The sequence below is a fragment of the Balaenoptera physalus genome (assembly GCF_965194825.1).
Source record: "Balaenoptera physalus genome assembly, chromosome: 2".
In the NCBI taxonomy this organism is placed as follows: domain Eukaryota; kingdom Metazoa; phylum Chordata; class Mammalia; order Artiodactyla; family Balaenopteridae; genus Balaenoptera; species Balaenoptera physalus.
Genome location: NC_138883.1, coordinates 97142987 through 97163925, shown reverse-complemented (window position 1 = coordinate 97163925; position 20939 = coordinate 97142987). Strand labels below are relative to the sequence as shown.

Below are 20939 nucleotides of genomic sequence, written 5' to 3'. Positions count from 1 at the left end.
TATGGCAAGATGTTTCAGACTTATCATATGCATCTCCTGCCCAAGACCTGGAAATGGCCTTTCCTCCAAAGAATCCTGGTTCCTTTTAGTTGGGAGTAACATTTAGAGACCACAGCCTGGGCACAGGGATTCTCACTGCTAGTGGTTTGGTCATTGTTTCTAGGCCATTTCAGTGAATGAAGGTAGGAAATTCCACTGCCCCCCACCCCTCCACCCGAGATACATGTGTTCACATTTATCACATTTCTAATTCAGATATGGAGTATAGGGTTCTTTCTTCTGAGATTTCAAATTTGTGTCTTATAATGAAAAGCTTGGATTCTTATGACATTAACATAGTTACTTGCTGTTTTATATACATATAATAGTTTCAGAATAATGATGTAGATATTTTCATAACAACATGGTTACTGAGAAGAGTTTAAGCTTTTTTTTTTTTCAGTTCTTTTTTTTTTAACATCTTTACTGGAGTATAATTGCTATACAATGGTGTGTTAATTTCTGCTTTATAACAAAGTGAATCAGCTATACATATACATATATCCCCATATCCCCTCCCTCTTGCGTCTCCCTCCCACCCTCCCTATCCCACCCCTCTAGGTGGTCACAAAGCACCGAGCTGCTCTCCCTGTGCTATGCAGCTGCTTCCCACTAGCTAGCTATTTTACATTTGGCAGTGTATATATGTCCATGCCACTCTCTCACTTCCTCCCAGCTTACCCTTCCCCCTACCCGTGTTCTCAAGTCCATTCTCTACATCTGCATCTTTATTCCTGTCCTGCCCCTAGGTTTTTCAGAACCTTTTTTTTTTTTTTTTTTAGATTCCATATATATGTGTTAGCATACGGTATTTGTTTTTCTCTTTCTGACTTACTTCACTCTGTATGACGGACTCTAGGTCCATCCACCTCACTACAAATAACTCAATATCGTTTCTTTTTATGGCTGAGTAATATTCCATTGTATATATGTGCCACATCTTCTTTATCCATTCATCTGTCGATGGGCACTTAGGTTGCTTCCATGTCCTGCGTATTGTAAATAGAGCTGCAATGAACATTTTGGTACATGACTCTTTTTGAATTATGGTTTTCTCAGGGTATATGCCCAGTAGTGGGATTGCTGGGTCGTATGGTAGTTCTATTTTAAGGTTTTTAAGGAACCTCCATACTGTTATCCATAGTGGCTGTATCAATTTACATTCCCACTAACAAGGCAAGAGGGTTCCCTTTTCTCCACACCCTCTCCAGCATTTATTATTTGTAGATTTTTTGATGATGGCCATCCTGACCGGTTTGAGATGATATCTCACTGTGGTTTTGATTTGCATTTCTCTAATGATTAATGATGTTGAGCATTCTTTCATGTGTTTGTTGGCAATCTGTATATCTTCTTTGGAGAAATGTATATTTAGGTCTTCTGCCCATTTTTGGATTGGGTTGTTTGTTGTTTTGATATTGAGCTGCATGAGCTGCCTGTAAACTTTGGAGGTTAATCCTTTGTCAGTTGCTTCATTTGGAAATATTTTCTCCCATTCTGAGGGTTGTCTTTTCATCTTGTTTGCGGTTTCCTTTGCTGTGCAAAAGCTTTTAACTTTCATTAGGTCCCATTTGTTTATTTTTGTTTTTATTTCCATTTCTCTAGGAGGTGGGTCAGAAAGGATCTTGTTGTGATTGATGTCATAGAGTGTTCTGCCTATGTTTTCCTCTAAGAGTTTGATAGTGTCTGGTCTTATATTTAGGTCTTTAATCCATTTTGAGTTTACTTTTGTGTATGATGTTAAGGAGTGTCCTAATTTCATTCTTTTACATGTAGCTGTCCAGTTTCCCCAGCAGCACTTATTGAAGAGGCTGTCTTTTCTCCATTGTATATTCTTGCCTCCTTTAACAAAGATAAGGTGACCATATATGCGTGGGTTTATCTCTGTGCTTTCTATCCTGTTCCATTGATGTATATTTCTGTTTTTGTGCCAGTACCATACTGTCTTGATTACTGTAGCTTTGTAGTATAGTCTGAAGTCAGGGAGCCTGATTCCTCCAGCTCCGTTTTTTTTTTTTTTTTTTAATTTTTTTTTTTTTTTTTTTTAAACATTGTTTTATGTTCACTTTTCTTTCAGTTACTTTCAGCTTAGGAGAGGTGATACAGGTTTTCCATTAATAGTAATTTATAAAGGTTTTACTCTTTTTTTAACAATTTTTATTTATTTATTTATTTATGGCTGTGTTGCATCCTCGCTTCTGTGCGAGGGCTTTCTCTAGTTGCGGCAAGCGGGGGCCACTCTTCATCGCGGTGCGCGGGCCTCTCACTGTCGCGGCCTCTCGTTGCGGAGCACAGGCTCCAGACGCGCAGGCTCAGCAATTGTGGCTCACAGGCCCAGTCGCCCCGCGGCATGTGGGATCTTCCCAGAGCAGGGCTCGAACCCGTATCCCCTGCATTGGCAGGCAGATTCTCAACCACTGCGCCACCAGGGAAGCCCTCCAGCTCCGTTTTTCCTTCTCAAGTTTGCTTTGGCTATTCAGGGTCTTTTGTGTTTCCATACAAATTGTGAAATTTTTTGTTCTAGTTCTGTGAAAAATGCCAGTGGTAGTTTGATAGGGATTGCACTGAATCTGTAGATTGCTTTGGGTAGTATAATCATTTTCACAATGTTGATTCTTCCAATCCAAGAACATGGTATATCTCTCCATCTATTTGTATTATCTTTAATTTCTTTCAAAAATGTCTTAAAATTTTCTGCATACAGGTCTTTTGTCTCCTTAGGTAGGTTTATTCCTAGATATTTTATTCTTTTTGTTGCAATGGTAAATGGGAGTGTTTTCTTAATTTCACTTTCAGATTTTTCATCATTAGTGTACAGGAATGTAAGAGATTTCTGTGCATTAATTTTGTATCCTGCTACTTTACCAAATTCATTGATAAGCTCTAGTAGTTTTCTGGAAGCATCTTTAGGATTCTCTATGTATAGTATCATGTCATCTGCAAACAGTGACAGCTTTACATCTTCTTTTCCGATTTGGATTCCTTTTATTTCTTTTTCTTCTCTGATTGCTGTGGCTAAAACTTCCAAAACTATGTTGAATAATAGTGGTGAGAGTGGGCAACCTTGTCTTGTTCCTGATCTTAGTGGAAATGGTTTCAGTTTTTCACCATTGAGGACAATGTTGGCTGTGGGTTTGTCATATATGGCCTTTATTATGTTGAGGAAAGTTCCCTCTATGCCTACCTTCTGCAGGCCTTTTATCATAAATGGGTGTTGAATTTTGTCGAAAGCTTTCTCTGCATCTATTGAGATGATCATATGGTTTTTCTCCTTCAATTTGTTAATATGGTGTATCACATTGATTGATTTGCACATATTGAAGAATCCTTGCATTCCTGGGATAAACCCCACTTGATCATGGTGTATGATCCTTTTAATGTGCTGTTGGATTCTGTTTGCTAGCATTTTGTTGAGGATTTTTGCATCTATGTTCATCAGTGATATTGGCCTGTAGTTTTCTTTCTTTGTGACATCGTTGTCTGGTTTTTGTATCAGGGTGATGGTGGCCTCGTGGAATGAGTTTGGGAGTGTTCCTCCCTCTGCAATATTTTGGAAGAGTTTGAGAAGGATAGGTGTTAGCTCTTCTCTAAATGTTTGATAGAATTCGCCTGTGAAGCCATCTGGCTCGGGGCTTTTGTTTGTTGGAAGATTTTTAATCACAGTTTCAATTTCAGTGCTTGTGATTGGTCTGTTCATATTTTCTATTTCTTCCTGGTTCAGTCTCGGAAGGTTGTGCATTTCTAAGAATTTGTCCATTTCTTCCAGGTTGTCCATTTTATTGGCATAGAGTTGCTTGTAGTAATCTCTCATGATCCTTTGTATTTCTGCAGTGTCAGTTGTTACTTCTCCTTTTTCATTTCTGATTCTATTGATTTGAGTCTTCTCTCTTTTTTCTTGATGAGTCTGGCTAATGGTTTATCAATTTTGTTTATCTTCTCAAAAACCAGCTTTTAGTTTTATTGATCTTTGCTATAGTTTCCTTCATTTCTTTTTCATTTATTTCTGATCTGATCTTTATGATTTCTTTCCTTCTGCTAACTTTGGGGTTTTTTTGTTCTTCTTTCTCTAATTGCTTTAGGTGCAAGGTTAGGTTGTTTATATTAGATGTTTCTTGTTTCTTAAGGTAGGATTGTATTGCTATAAACTTCCCTCTTAGAACTGCTTTCACTGCATCCCATAGGTTTTGGGTCTTGAGTTTTCATTAAATTTTTTGATTTCCTCTTTGATTTCTTCAGTGACCTCTTGGTTATTAAGTAGTGTATTGTTTAGCCTCCATGTGTTTGTATTTTTACCAGATTTTTTCCTGTAATTGATATCTAGTCTCATAACATTGTGGTCGGAAAAGATACTTGATATGATTTCAGTTTTCTTAAATTTACCAAGGCTTGATTTGTGACCCAGGATATGGTCTATCCTGGAGAATGTTCCATGAGCACTTGAGAGAAAGTGTATTCTGCTGTTTTTGGATGGAATGTCCTATAAATATCAATTAAGTCAATCTTGTTTAATGTATCATTTAAAGCTTGTGTTTTCTTATTTATTTTCATTTTGGATGATCTGTCCATTGGTGAAAGTGGGGTGTTAAAGTCCCCTACTATGATTGTGTTACTGTCAATTTCCCCTTTTATGGCTGTTAGTATTTGCCTTATGTATTTAGGTGCTCCTATGTTGGTTGCATAAATATTTATAATTGTTATATCTTCTTCTTGGATTGATCCCTTGATCATTATGTAGTGTCCTTCTTTGTCTCTTGTATTAGTCTTTGTTTTAAAGTCTATTTTGTCTGATATGAGAATTGCTACTGCAGCTTTCTTTTGATTTCCATTTGCATGGAATATCTTTTCCATCCCCTCACTTTCAGTCTGTATGTGTCCCTAGGTCTGAAGTGGGTCTTTCTTTGTCAACATGTATACGGGTCTTGTTTTTGTATCCATTCAGCCAGTCTTTGTCTTTTGGTGGGAGCATTTAATCCATTTACCTGTAAGGTAATTATCAATATGTATGTTCCTATTACCATTTTCTTAATTGTTTTGGTTTGTTATTGTAGGTCTTTTCCTTCTCTTGTGTTTCCTGCTTAGAGAAGTTCCTTTAGCATTTGTTGTAAAGCTGGTTTGGTGGTGCTGAATTCTCTTAGCATTTGCTTGTCTGTAAAGGTTTTAATTTCTCCATTGAATCTGCATGAGATCCTTGCTGGGTAGAGTAATCTTGGTTGTAGATTTTTCCCTTTCATCACTTTAAATATGTCCTGCCACTCCCTTCTGCCTTGCAGAGTTTCTGCTGAAAGATCAGCTGTTAACCTTATGGGGATTCCCTTGTATGTTATTTGTTGTTTTTCCCTTGCTGCTTTTAATATTTTTTCTTTGTATTTAATTTTTGATAGTTTGATTAATATGTATCTTGGCATGTTTCTCCTTGGATTTATCCTGTGTGGGACTCTCTGTGCTTCCTGGACTTGTTTGACTATTTCCTTTCCTGTATTAGGGAAGTTTTTGACTATAATCTCTTCAAATGTTTTCTCAGTCCCTTTCTTTTTCTCTTCTTCTTCTGGAACCCCTATAATTCGAATGTTGGTGCGTTTAATGTTGTCCCAGAGGTCTCTGAGACTGTCCTCAATTCTTTTCATTCGTTTTTCTTTATTCTGCTCTGCAGTAGTTATTTCCACTATTTTATCTTCCAGGTCACTTATCCATTCTTCTGCCTCAGTTATTCTGCTATTGATTCCTTCTAGAGAATTTTAAATTTCATTTATTGTGTTGTTCATCATTGTTTGTTTGCTCTTTAGTTCTTCTAGGTCCTTGTTAAACATTTCTTGTCTTTTCTCCATTCTATTTCCAAGATTTTGGATCAGCTTTACTATCATTACTCTGAATTCTTTTCCAGGTAGACTGCCTATTTCTTCTTCATTTGTTTGGTCTTGTGGGTTTTTACCTTGCTCCTTCATCTGCTGTGTGTTTCTCTGTCTTCTCATTTTCCTTCACTTACTGTGTTTGGTGTCTCCTTTTCACAGGCTGCAGGTTCGTAGTTCCCGTTGTTTTTGGTGTCTGCCCCCAGTGGCTAAGGTTGGTTCAGTGGGTTGTGTAGGCTTCTTGGTGGAAGGGAGTCGTGCCTGTGTTTTGGTGGATGAGGCTGGATCTTGTCTTTCTGGTGGGCAGGACTGTGTCCATTGGGTGTGTTTTGGTGTGTCTGTGACCTTACTATGATTTTAGGCAGCCTCTGTGCTAATGTGTGGGGTTGTGTTCCTGTTTTGCTAGTTGTTTGGCATAGGGTGTTGAGCACTGTAGCTTGCTGGTCATTGAGTGGAGATGGGTCTTAGCGCTGAGAAGGAAATCTCTGGAAGAGCTTTTGCATTTGATATTACGTGGAGCTGGGAGGTCTCTGGTGGACCAGTGTCCTGAACTCAGCTCTCCCACGTCAGAGGCATAGGCGTGACACCTGGCCGGAGCACGAAGACCCTGTCACCCACACGGCTCAGTAGAAAAGGGAGAAAAAAAGAAACAAAGAAAGAAAAATAAAATAATATAATATAAAGTTATTAAAATAAAAAATAATTATTAAAAAAATTTAAAAGTAATAATAAAGAAGGAAAGAATAGAGCAAGCAAACCAAAAAAACAAATCCACCAATGATAGCAAGTGCTAAAAACTATACTAAAAAAACCCAAAAAACAAAAAATGGATAGACAGAACCCTGGGACAAATGGTAAAAGCAAAGCTATACAGACAAAATCATACGAAGAAGCATACACATACGCACCTCACAAAAAGTGAAAAAGGAAAAAAAAATATATCTATATATATAAAAGAAAAAAAGGAGGATGAGAGCAACCAAATCAATAAACAAATCTACTAGTGATAATCAACTCTAAATACTAAACTAAGATAAACATAAAGACAGGAACAAATTAGATGCAGAAAGCAAACCCCAAATCTACAGTTGCTCCCAACATCCACCACCTCAATTTTGGGATGATTCGTCATCTGTTCAGGTATTCCACAGATGCAGGGTACATCGAGTTGACTGTGGAGATATAATCTGCTGCTCCTGAGGCTGCTGGGAGAAAGTTCCCTTTCTCTTCTTTGTTCACACAGCTCCTGGGGTTCAGCTTTGGATTTGGCCCCCGCCTCTGCGTGTAGGTCGCCTGAGGGTGTCTGTTCTTTCCTCAGACAGGATGGGGTTAAAGTAGCAGCTGATTAGGGGGTACTGGCTCACTCAGGCCAGGGTGAGGGAGGGGTACAGAATGCGAGGCGAGACTGCGGCGGCAGAGGCCAGTGTGACGTTGCACCAGCCTGAGGCTCACCATGTGTTCTCCCGGGGAAGTTGTCCCTGGATCACGGGACCCTGGCAGTGGCGGGCTGCACAGGCTCCCGGGCGGGGTTGTGTGGAGAGTGACCTGTGCTTGCACACAGGCTTCTTGGTGGCTGCAGAAGCAGCATTAGCATTTCATGCCTGTCTCTGGTGTCCACGCTGATAGCCGCGGCTCGTGCCCATCTCTGGAGCTCGTTTAGGCGGTGCTCTGAATCCCCTCTCCTCGCACACCCCGAAACAGTGGTCTCTTGACTCTTAGGCAGTTCCAGACTTTTCCCCGGACTCCCTCCCGGCTAGCTGTGGTGCAGTAGCCCCTTTCAGGCTGTGTTCATGCAGCCAACCCCAGTCCTCTCCCTGGGATCCGACGGAAGCCCGAGCCTCAGCTCCCAGCCCCCACCTGCCCCTGCGGGTCAGCAGACAAGCCTCTCAGGCTGGTGAGTGCTGGTCGGCACCGATCCTCTGTGTGGGAATCTCTCCGCTTTGCCCTCCGCACCCGTTGCTGCGCTCTCCTCCATGGCTCTGAAGCTCCCCCCTCCGCCACCCACAGTCTCCGCCCGCGAAGGGGCTTCCTAGTGTGTGGAAACCTTTCCTCCTTCACAGCTGCCTCCCACTGGTGCAGGTCCCGTCCCTATTCTTTTATCTCTGTTTTTTCGTTTTTCTTTTGCCCTACCCAGGTACGTGGGGAGTTTCTTGCCTTTTGGGAGGTCTGAGGTCTTCTGCCACCGTTCAGTAGGTGTTCTGTAGGAGTTGTTCCACATGCACATGTATTTTTGATGTATTTGTGGGGAAGAAGGTGATCTCCATGTCTTACTCCTCCGCCATCTTGAAGGTCTCCCTCTTTGCAGTTCTTTTTGTTTTGATAGTATATCCCACTAAGGATGTTCAGTCAAATTACTTATTTTTTTAAATTACTTATTTTTAAGTCACTTTATAGTTCCTCTCGTGTGGTTATGCTACCACCTTGATACAAAGAATAATTTGTTTAATTTTGCTTTTGCTTTTATTGTGAATTTTTAAAAATTAATTTTCTTTTAGAATTATATAAAATGTTGAAGTGGTTTTGAAATAAAAACAATAAAATCAAGGTATTTTCAGAGAAATCTAGCTTCTTTCCTCATCTCTCTACCCTGTTCTTGCCTCCTTTTTTAGGGGACCAATTGAAAAAAAAAATTGTGTGTTCTCCTTCCATTTAAAAAAATACAAGTGTGCGTGTGTGTGTGTGTGAATGTGTGTATGTGTTCCCTCTTTACTTTCTTAGATAAAAGGTAGTTTAGTATATATACTTTTCTTCATCTTCTTTTACTTAATATATTCTGGATATCACTCCATAGCAAAACAGGAAAATTCTTTTTATTTTAGCTGTATTTTGTGGGTATATCATAGTTTAACTAATCCTAGTTTAATACTTAAGTGTCCTTTATTTTGAGGAAATGCTGACATTTTATTCTTTTGTAATATAATTACAAGTTAACATAATACCTTGTGATTGTATCTGTTTGATTTCTATAGTTATCAAATCTTGTAACCCAGTGGTGTTTAGTTTCTACAACTACCTTCGAACTCATCCTTTGCTTATTCGAAGAAACCTTGCCTCCCCTGAAGGAACTTTGGCAACCTTAGGTCTCAAAACGGAGAAGAACTTTGTTGATAAAATTAATCTCATAGAAAGAAAATTATTCTTTACTACAGCAAATGCTCATTTTAAAGTTGGATGTCCTGTTTTAGCCTTGGAGGTGCTCTCCAAAATTCCAAAAGTTACCAAAGTGTCTGCCTTACCTTCAGAAAAAGATCAGCCTGACTTCATTTTTAAAAAGACGGATGATGTACCTTCAGAATCAAAAACTCTGAGTGATGGTGATAGAAGTTCTGGAATTGATTGGTCAAACATAACTTCATCACAGATTGACTGGAGTCAGCCAATAGTAAAAGTTGAAGAGGAACCTCTTACTCTTGACTGGGGTGAAGAGCACGATAGTGCCTTAGAAGAAGAGGAAGAAGGTGCTGTCGGTTTAGTAATGAAAAGTACAGATGTCAGGGGAAAAGATAGACAAGAAGATCAGGAAGCCCCAGACCATAATATGTTATTGACTCCTCAGGAAGAGGATTGCCTTGAAGGTGATTCTGAAGTTGATGTGATTGCTGAACAACTAAAATTCAGAGCTTGTTTAAAGATCCTTATGACTGAACTAAGAACATTGGCTACAGGTTATGAAGTAGATGGTGGAAAACTCAGATTTCAACTCTATAACTGGCTTGAAAAGGAAATTGCTGCCTTGCATGAGATATGTAATCATGAATCAGTTATTAAAGAATATGCCAGTAAAATGTATTCCAAAGTAGAGAGTGATATTCTGGATCAGGAAGAAATGGTGGACAAACCAGATATTGGTTCCTATGAGTGGCACCAAATAGAAAGGCGGAGACTACAGGCTAAACGAGAGCATGCAGAAAGACGGAAGTTGTGGTTGCAGAAGAACCAAGATCTCCTCAGAGTGTTTCTTAGTTACTGTAGCCTTCATGGGGCCCAAGGTGGTGGTCTGGCCTCAGTAAGGATGGAACTCAAATTTTTGCTACAAGAATCACAGCAGGTATTGACTTTACTTTTGTTTTCAATCTTGGTTATTTTAATAATTTCAATAACTCTTTCATTTATAGTTGTAAAGCTCTTTTTACTGGTTAATCTTAATGTGATTAGCTCCTCTATTCATAGGAGGCACATATTTACACTCTGCATGGGTCTTTTTAGACAAAAGTTTTGGTAATTAGGAGTAGGCTAAAAGCTTGAGAGCACAGCTGTGTCAAACTCATCTTTACATCTTCTGCATCCAAGCATAGGACCTGGTACACAATCAATTTTTGTAGAATAAGTGAGCAAGCACATTAACATATTGCTTTTACTCAGATGTTTACTGCCGGTATTTTTATCATATAACTATTAATTGCTTTTTTTGTCCTTCATTTTAACTACGGAAAAAATAATCTCCTATCACTCACAGGAAACTACAGTGAAGCAGCTCCAGTCTCCACTACCACTGCCTACCACCCTACCTCTGCTTTCAGCAAGTATTGCTTCAACAAAAACAGTCATAGCTAATCCTGTATTGTACTTAAATAATCACATCCATGATATACTTTATACTATTGTTCAGATGAAAACACCACCTCATCCCAGTATTGAAGATGTGAAGGTAATGTAGAGTTTATGATCATTTGGTGTTATACACACTGAGAAGGTAAATGTGTTATACTTGTCTTCCAATTTGAACTTAGAAGAAATATTTTACAGTACTCTTATCTGCTACCTTCTCAGTCTGATTAGTTCAAGACCATTTGTCCAATGAATGTAATTTGAAAGTAAGCATTCTTGAAATTCTCACATTTGCCACAGCTTGGATGGAGTTTAAGCTAAGTGAAGTAAGTCAGACAGAAAGAAAAATACCGTATGTTATCACTTATATGTGGAATCTAAAAAATGAAACAAATGACTGTATATAACAAAACAGAAACAGACTCCCAGACATAGAGAACAAACCAGTGGTTACCAAAGTGTGTGTGGGGGGGTGGGGCACATTATGGGTAGGGAATTAAGAGATACAAACTACTAAGCATAAAATAGACAAGCAACAAGGATATATTGTACAGCTCAGGGAAATAGAGCCATTATTTTGTAATAACTTTAAAGGGGAGGATAATCTATAAAAATATACACTGTGCTGTATACCTGAAATTAATATAATATTTTCTTCTTACTTGTGGAAAAGTTATTATCTTCCTTTAAGACAGGCAAATACGTTTTTGGTAATAAAATTCATTTTCTAGACAGTATTCTTGCCAAATATTCCTTTGGATTCTCCATCTCCGTTAAATGAAGCATTAAGTAGAAATATTTATAACTGTTTGCTTAGATGCCAGGATATTATGAAAATATAAGTGCAGGGGGGTATCTTTGAGAGAACCATGATTGATTAGAAATAGTCCCAGAGAAAGTACCCTCATGACTGTCTCGCTGATGATTGTGTTTTGTTGGAGGCTGTGGAATAGTTGGGGGCAATTAGAGTTTTGGCAGAGTTACTACCCCAAATTAAAACTATATCCTATGCTGAAAACTTAAAAATGGATAGATTCTAAGAAACAGTAGGGAGTGTGGCAGGATCTGGAGAGATGATCAGACTTCCACTGTGCTAGCCTAAGTGTATTTGTACTGTGCTTTTTCCAATTCCATTGGCTGATGTCATTTCAGGTCCCCAGTATTTTTATTTTTAATCTTTTTGTTTGAAAGGTACATTCAACTTCTGGTAGTACATTCTTCTGAAGGACCCAAGGTTTGCTGGTCATATCATCCTATTAGAGACTTCTAATCCATAGCATGAATTAATCTGTATCAGTAGTTTAGCAGAGATTACTTAAATTATTTGATAGGTGAATATGGAAATGCAGAAAATGCATTCAATGCATATAAGCTCTAAGTAAACATTTCTAGTTCCTAGAAATTTGGATAAGCTTTCAAAAAGTATGAAACTATTTCTAAGATCCCTTCAAATTTTAAGATTGTGTGAGTCTCAAAATGTTGATTCAGTGTGGTATTGTAGGATGTGGTTTTTATATTATATTGATAATTTTTAAACTTTCACAATTTAAAATTCTAAGACTGCATTACTTCTAAGTACTAAGTGGATTACTTGCTTTCTGGAAAATTAACCATTTCAGACAGTGATTGATATACTTTCTAAACATTTAATTCATTCTTACTGATAAGATCAAATTTTTAGTTTCATCAAGGAGAAGTTTTCATAAGGCAACTTTAAATAAAAGCTCTGAAAATTCTCTGCTTATTTTGGTTCTGCTTTTCTTGAGTATTACTATTTAAGCTATTCATTAGCATGCTAGGACACAGTCCCAGCAATGTGAACGTTGGCACTTTGCTTAGGGCCTGCTAAGTGGCAGGCTCACAGTAATAAATATTTGATAAAGATGCATATGAATCAGTTAGCTTTGTTGTGAGCATGGATATTGAATTGGATGAGTTTTATTTTAGAAGCTTTAAGGTAGAGTTAGTAGTCTCATGTAGGACCTAGTCTTATTTATGATATTGCTAGTTTCCTGGGTATTTTCTGATTTTTAACATACTACTGTTGTGTAGAAATGTTAGTACAAAATGTAATTGTGGCTGTTTTGGTTTTAGGTGCACACACTTCATTCACTAGCAGCATCACTTTCTGCATCAATTTACCAAGCATTATGTGACAGTCATAGCTACAGGTAAAAAAAAAAAAATTACCCAAATAGTATTAATACAGCAAAAGCATTAAACTGTTCCAGAGTTATATTAAAGTTCTGCTTCCTAGGGACTGAAAAATCCTCAAATATGACTGCCATGTGTACTTTAATAGATGAGAATGAGAAATAAAATAATTATTTGTTTAGTTTAGCTATTACCTAGTAACAAGAGACATATAGAAAATGACAAATAGTAAAGGAAAATTATCATCACCATCTTTTTTTTTGTTTTCAAGAAAAGAAGTGTTCGCTATCCAAAGTAATTTATGATACGAAGTTTTCTTATTTTTTCCCCCTTAGGAACTATTCCTTTTAGCATTAGATTAGTTTCTGTTTGTTTGGTTTTCAGTTGAAAGAGGAAGAACTTTTGAAAAATGAGAAAGTACATTCCTAACGTTGAATTATTAAAATCAATTTTACTTACCCATTTCTGTATGTCTTTAGAAGTGATATCAATAGATGTAATGGTTTGAATTTTTGTTAAATGTCTAATTGCCTTCATCAGTGTATACTCTGTATTTTAATGACTAGGGCAGTATAAGTAGTAAGAAATTGAATCACTCGGAAAGATGACCTAGGTTTAAATGGATTATATTAATAAATGAAGTTTGTAATATAAATAGAATCACATTAAATTTATATTACACATATGTCTAGATTTTTTTCTTATAAATTCAGCAGCCTCTTGTGGGAAGATTTTTTATTGCATAGGGAATTACTCTCTCAAAATGGCCTGTTCTCTGATGTTAGCCTAATAAGGCCATGTCTAAGTAACTCCAAAAACTTGGAAATGTAAATAAGTGAAAAAGAGTTTGTTTGGTTGACTGTGGTCATCTTAATGATCAAAGACAACTTGTTTGATATCAGTCACTGCTTAAAATGGCACCAGATGAGAATCCAAATAAATTTTGTTTAAATGTGTATTTTCTAGTTTTTAGGCTGTGATTGACTCTCCAGGGAGTCAGGTTTATTTTCTTCTTTTGTACTTCCCCCACTCCATAAAGATGAGGAAAGTAAATATTTGGGCACATTTGGCTTTAGGACTAGGTATTTCTAAAATAGGATTCTTCAGATTTTAGTTGATGTTTTAATTCAGAGTTGAGCTTGCACAACTTTACAGAACTAAGAAATGCAACAAAATAGTGCCCTGAAACTTTCTGATATATCTTAGTACCAACAGTAGTCTCCTTACAGCAGACTTAAAAAAAAATACAAATAAGTGAATATAGAAAAGATTTTTAAGTATTAGGTGGCATTTGGAAAAGGTTTTAATGACTAAATGTCATCTGCCTAAATAGAAAATTTGGTATTTTGTTTTAAAAAGCTATCGATAAATATTTGTAACTAATTTAAAGAACTTTCTGAAATAAGTTTTTATTAGAACAGTGAACTCAGTTTTAAGAGTTTTGTTTTTATTACAGTTATCTAAAATAAATACGTATAGGGTATAATTGCTTGTTACCTCTATTAGGACGATAAATAACAGAACCTTATTTGTTTTAGCAGTCAGACAGAAGGGAACCAGTTTACAGGAATGGCTTATCAAGGGCTTCTTTTAAGTGATCGTCGAAGGCTAAGGACAGAAAGCATTGAAGAACATGCAACACCAAGTTCTTCTCCTGCTCAATGGCCTGGTGAGAATTTGAGTGGTGTTTTTTGTTTGTTTTTTAAATCTTCTATTTGGCAACTCCTTTTTACAAAGCTACCAACTGGTTTCCTGATTGTTGTTGTTTGTGGATTTGGTGAATAGTTTTTTATTTGTTTGTTTTTGATGATGTTTTCTGCCATGGATTAGGAATTCTTAAGTACTGTAATGTGTCTGAAGACTCAGAAAGTTAAGGCTTCAAAAACCAGCTGTGTTGACCAGCATAAAAAAGCCAGGTTTAACATCCTTCGCAAGGGTGAGCACGTCATGTTTCTTATCCTTAGACATCCTGAATTAGAATCTTAGAGAGCCAGTATCACAGAGCTTTTTTTCACAGATACATCAGAATACAGTTATTCTCAAGAGTGTAGATGTATGTTAGGACAGGAGTGACCATTCTGTGGCACATATATCATGGTGTCTGCCGGTCCTCTTCCTCCGGTTGGCTCTTTCTCACTCTCCATATCAGTTATTTCAAACCTTCTCCACTCTCTTAATATACTTTCCTCGTCTGCCACGTCATTTAATTTTTGCTCTACTTGCTTTATAATTCTGTGGTTACATGTTAATGATCATTGTGAAGAGTGGCAGTAGAAGGAAGTGACAGACTCAAAGTGTGTATTTAAAATTCATTTATGCATAAGTTTCTCAAAACATATTGTTGTCGTTTGACTTTTTATTGAAATAATTTCAGACTTAACAAAAGTTTCATAAATGGTACAATTTTTGTGTAACCTTCACCCAGATTCCCCAAACAGTGACATTTTACCATACTTGCTTTGTTATTCACTCCTCCTCTCTCACTCACTTATTGTGTGTCTGTGTGAATATATACTTTTTTCTGAAATATTTGAGGGTAAGTTGCAGACATGATGCCCCTTTACATCTAAATATATCAGTTTATCTTTCCTAAAAACAAACATTCTCTTATTGTACATAACCATAGCACTGTTATCAAATTCAGCATCTTAATATTGATACAATACTGCTCTCTAATCTATAGATTTTTTGACAGTTTCACCTGTTGTCCCACTAAGGTCTTCCATGTAACATTTAGTTGTATTGTCTCATGAATCTCCTCTAATATGTATTCCTCCTTCTTTCTTTGTCTCTCATGACATTGACACTTTTGAAGGGTACTAGCCAATTATTTTTTAGAATGTCCCTCCATTTGGGTTTTTCTGATGTCTTCTTAATATTAGATTCAGGTTATGAAGAGATATTGTACCCTTCTCAGTGTAAAATATCAAGAGGCACATGATGCCACTTGGTCCCATTACTGGTGCCATTAACTTTGATCACTTTGTATAGTAGTTTCTGCCAGATTTCTCCTTTGTAAAGTTACTTTCTTTTCCTTTGCAATTAGTAAGTATCTTTTGAAGAGAATGTTTGAGATTGTGTAAAATATCATACTTTTACCCACTAATTATAGCATCCAGTGATGACTCCTGACTGAATCAGATATTACTGTGGGGATTACTAGATGGTGATTTTCTAATTCTATCCGTCCTTCTACGTATTAGTTGAAATCATTCTGTGAGGGAGAGCTTTCTCTTCTCTTCTTTTAGTTTACTTATTCACTCATTTATTATATCAGTAGGGATGAATGGATTCTTATTTTATTCTATAGCTTATAAACCATTCCTATCATTTATTTTGTTGCTCAAATTATGGATATATATATATATATCTCCATGTGTATGTATTCACACTATATATATAGTATAATATAGATACATAATTTTGGTTAAACTGCAAATTTGGATTTCTTTTCCTTCTGGAGCTTTATGCTGATATACTTCTTATAATATTATATACCCTTACAGGTGTGAGTTCACTTATTAATCTCTTGAGTTCAGCCCAAGATGAAGACCAGCCAAAATTGAACATTTTGTTGTGTGAAGCTGTTGTTGCTGTGTACTTAAGTTTATTGATACATGCTCTTGCCACAAATTCCTCCAATGAATTATTTCGACTTGCAGCCCACCCATTAAACAATCGAATGTGGGCTGCTGTTTTTGGGGGAGGTGTAAAACTTGTTGTGAAGCCTCAAAGACAATCAGAAAATATTTCAGGTAAGACAAATTTGATACCAATAATGTATGTAAATGTAAATAGTTTCCAATGTGAAAGTAAAAGATTTTTTTTAATGTTTTAAGAATTTTTATTTTGAAAAATCACTGATGTTTAAGGTATAATCACTCTTGTAAGGGTAATAAATAACTAAACTCATGTTAGAATAAAGAATATAGTTTCAGTTTAACATTTTTTGGTAAACCAGGACAAATTTGAGGAGGATAAAAAAGAAAAAAGGAAAGGTAATGGTAAGCAAGGAGACAATGTTAAGGAATAAGTTCATGGAAAAAGGATTGTTTTTAATTAGAGAAAGAAGATTTAAATAAATCCTCATAATCTTTACAGAGTATACCAGTAGTTGGCTTCAGATTAAGTTTATGGTCATAGACAAGAAGGCTGTTCCAATCATGCACATGGTTTTTAAATTCCATTTTCTGTCCTCTTTTTTTTCTTATGGACCAAAATAGATTTTTTAGCCCACTTTTTAAGATGGTAGGATGGTAAGATATAGACTGACGCCATGGGAAAGGTTTACACCTTGGCGCTGAAACACAGAAATTGTCTGTCTTAATTCATCCTTAGAAATGGTCATATTACAGATGAGGAGTTAGTGGCACAGAGAGTTTAAATGGCACAGGTTCTAACCTGTGTCTTTACTGCCCAAGATCGCATCAGATGGATAGGTTCCTACATAAGTCAGAGTAAGGTAGGCAATCTCATCAACTTGCGTTGTCACCACTCCCGTTGCATGTGGATGACTCTTAATCTCCATCTTCCTACCTACTTGTAGTCCACTGTAAATTTAAAAGTTTTCCTCCCAAATCACTTCTTTTCTCTTCCTGAGTTTTCTATTATTTTTTCATGGTAGGTAATACATTCATCAAATTATCATGCTTAAACCTCTGAGTACGTATTCATGTTTGCCTTTACCTATACCTGCTCTATGCCAGGCTTTTGGGGTATGGGAGTGAACAAAACAGACAAATCCCTTACCTTCATGAAGCTTACATCCAGTAGAGGTAAACACAACAAATTAACAAGTGATAATATTTCAGGTATGAGAAGAACTATGATAAAAATAAAACAGAGTGAGTGGACAGAGAATGATGAGGGAAAGGGGATGGCAACAGTTTAGTTAGGGTGACCAGAAGACACATTTCTGATTAGATAGCATTTGAGCAGAGTCCTAAGGAAGTTGGAAATCAGATCGTGCTGATATCTGGGGCCAGAGCATTTCAGGCAGACGGAGCAGTGAGTGCAAAAGTCATGAGGTAGGACTAGTTTGACCTTTTCCAGGAACTACAGTGGAGGCCAGAATGGCTATCCTGACCCAGGGGAGTGTGGTCAGAGATGAGGTAAGATAAGTAACTGGGGCCAAGGTCATTGAGGGTTTCATGGGTCATGTAAAACTATCGTTGTTCTTCTAAAGAAAGATAGGAAACTACTGGAGGGTTTTAAGCAGAGGAGTGACATAATCTGATTTAGGTTTTCAAAAGACCCACTCTAACTGCTATGTGGAGAATAGACTGTGAAAGAATAAAAGTAGGGAGCCCATGTGGGAGGCTCTGGGAATAGCCCACTTAAAAGATAATTGTGGATTACCATCAAGAGTGAATGGATAAACAAAATGTGGTATATAAGTACAATGGAGTATGATTCAGCTGTAAAAAAGAATGAAGAATTAACACATGCTATATAGCTAGCATGAACCTCAAAAATATTATGCTGAGTGAAAGAAGCCAGGCACAAAAAGTCACACATTGCATGCTTCCATTTATATGAAATATTCAGAATAGGTAAAGCCATAGAGACAGGAAGCATACTGGTGGTTGCCGTGGGCTAGAGGGAGGGAGGAATGGGGAGTGACTGCTTAATGGGTATAGGGTTTTCATTTGGGGTAGTGAGAATGCTTTGCAGCTAGATAGGGATGGTGGTTGCACAACAGTGTGAATGTACTAAATGCCACTGAATTGTACGCTTTAAAATGGTTAATTTTATATAAATTTCACCTCAGTTAAAAAAAGATAAAAGTGGTTTAGCCTAGTGATGGACAGAGTGAAAAGTGGTCATATTCATCAAAGAGAACTTGAGATAGAATTATCATTTTCTACGACGGGGAGCTTCAGAAGAGGACCAGGTTGACTTCTTTCTGGTTCTCTCATATACAATTAGTTCTGAATCCTTTTGATATTTATTTTATGTATTTCTCATATCTAACACTTGCTCTCGGTCTTTACCACCCACCATACTAGTTCAGGTCCATCTTGTGTCAGATTCTTTCACCTTCTTCTCTAATTGATCCTGCAGACTATACCTCATCATGTTCCTAGTTCAAGATACTTTCATAAGAATTGCCCATAGGATGAGCTCCCAGCTTCCTATCCACAGGCTTGTCCCACCCTAACTCCAGACTGTCGTTGTTATTCCCTTCCCTGACACCTGTCTAGCAACAAAAGAAGTTTACTCCTCATTTAGCCAAACCTTTGGTCATTCATTTCTGGTGTAAACTTCCTCTTTTCACAATGAGCTTCTGCTTTTCTTTTAAGGCATGCTTTACATCCTACATATTCATTCCGTGAATCTTTCTTGAACAACATAGCCAGAAATAATCACTCAAGCACTCTCTGTACTATTTGTTGAATATATCATTTATTTAATACACTGTATATAGAATTGCTTGAATTCTTATTCTATATAGCACATAGGCTGCTTCATTGCAAGTTAATCTTTTATACTCTCTCCTCATCTGCATCTCTGCCATGATTGTTGGAAAACTGATGCAGTAACTAGAAAAGTTAAGAAGCACAGATGTAAGTAATTTAGTCTACACTAAAAACATGGCAAGAGTAGGATGAAAAGAAAGGTTAATAACTCTTTGAATTAATAATGGAAAATAAGGCCGGCTTTTTTTTCTATCTTTATTCAGCACCTCCTGTTCCTTCTGAAGACATAGATAAACACCGCAGGAGGTTTAACATGCGAATGCTGGTTCCTGGAAGACCTGTAAAGGATGCTACCCCACCACCAGTGCCTGCAGAAAGACCATCTTACAAAGAAAAGTTTATTCCTCCTGAACTCAGTATGTGGGATTATTTTGTTGCAAAGGTAAGGGGCGTGAGGAATGCAAGCTTTATGTGTGTCTGTTTTATTAACTCTTATGTTTGCATCACATAGGAATGACGGGGCAGCTTCTGGGTTGAATCACCATAGTTTAGACATTAATCTCTGAACTCCAGAAGCTGAATAATCATTCAGGAATGATCAGATACTTGAAATGGACCAGACAAATTAAAATCATATGGGACTTAGGTATAAACCAGAAGTTAGTTTATTAACATATAATCAGCATCATCCTTTTCTAGAGACTGGAATACCTGTATCTACCATCTAACTTCCCTTCTTCTGATTATCAGTAGTTCCCTTGGTCAGCATGAAACTAGAGCGGAAGGAGATGGATGGGTGTTTGAGGGTTTCATGAGACCATGGGTTTCATGAGGCCCCACGACATATCTCTGTTTCTCCAAAGCAGAGAAAACTTCTCTGGGGATCAGAATACTCACGGTGACTGGATCCAACATAGTCCCATTTTGTACCGTGTTGGGTGTGTGCTTTTCTGCACTTTGTTTTTTCAAGCACATCATCTTCTGTTGATAGGTTTCCTTCTTTACCTGTGTTCCCTCTTTACATGTGTTTCATTTATACTTCTTCCCACTCCCCAGATTGTTTGGAAGCAAATCCAAACATCATGAAATTCCATTCATAAATATTTCACCATTTATTTTTTAAAAAGAAGGATTTTGAACCTGTACCACACTAGCATTATCACACACACACCACACACACCATACACACCACACACACCACACATACACACACACAATTCCTTAATATCATCAAGTATCCAGAGAGTGTTCACCTTTTTCCCCATTATACCTTAAATGTTTTTGAACAGTTGGTTTGTTAAATCAGGGTCCAAAATAAGATTCACACATTGCAATTGGTTGATACGTCTTAAGTTTCTTTTAATCTATAGGTTCTACCTCCATCTCTCTTTGTTAAATTTACACCCCCCTATTTTTGGCCCCCAAATTTGTCCTTTAAAATTTCTCAGTGGCTTTTGCTGATGGCATCCCCATGTTTGGTCTTCTGACCATGTTCCCCTGATTCCTGTTTTTCTGTAAAGTGAAAGTTAAATTTAGAGGCTTTATCAGATTCCATTCTGGTTGGATAGGGAAAGGGGAGTACAGGATTACTTCATAGGTGGTTTTGTGTATTTCCATCAGGAAACTCTCTTTTTGAGATGTTAGTTGATGATCTTTGCCCAAGTCCATTATTTTAAATTTAGGGGAGTTTTAAAATTATGATAATGATATCTTCTCATTTAGTCTTCATTTATTTGCTGGAATACTTTCTTCCATCATCCTATTTGGTTATCCTGAATTACATTTTGAAAGAGAAAGACAGGAAAAGTGCTTTATTCTTTGCTTTTTGTGCCAGTTTTCAAAGTGATCAGTTGATTCTTTAGCATCCTTCAGAGGAAGCAGTGAGCTTTGTTTTGTTATTAGTTGTGTTATATTATGGATTTAAACATATTTT

At 37.1% G+C, this 20939-nt stretch overlaps 1 protein-coding gene across 11 annotated transcripts in view; it reads left to right on the top strand.

Moving 5' to 3' along the window:
• The window catches only part of DMXL2 (Dmx like 2), a 151947-nt gene that overhangs the window by 112958 nt on the left and 18050 nt on the right, over positions 1 to 20939 (top strand). For 9 of the 11 annotated variants that reach the window (XM_082444557.1, XM_082444558.1, XM_082444555.1 and 6 more), the window contains 6 exons: positions 8855 to 9933; positions 10342 to 10533; positions 12528 to 12604; positions 14126 to 14256; positions 16094 to 16342; positions 19270 to 19448. In XM_082444557.1, the coding sequence (XP_082300683.1) occupies positions 8855 to 9933; positions 10342 to 10533; positions 12528 to 12604; positions 14126 to 14256; positions 16094 to 16342; positions 19270 to 19448 (1907 nt within the window). The remainder of the gene's footprint in view (positions 1 to 8854; positions 9934 to 10341; positions 10534 to 12527; positions 12605 to 14125; positions 14257 to 16093; positions 16343 to 19269; positions 19449 to 20939) is intronic. The other 2 variants (XM_082444556.1, XM_082444554.1) reach the window with 1 other exon arrangement.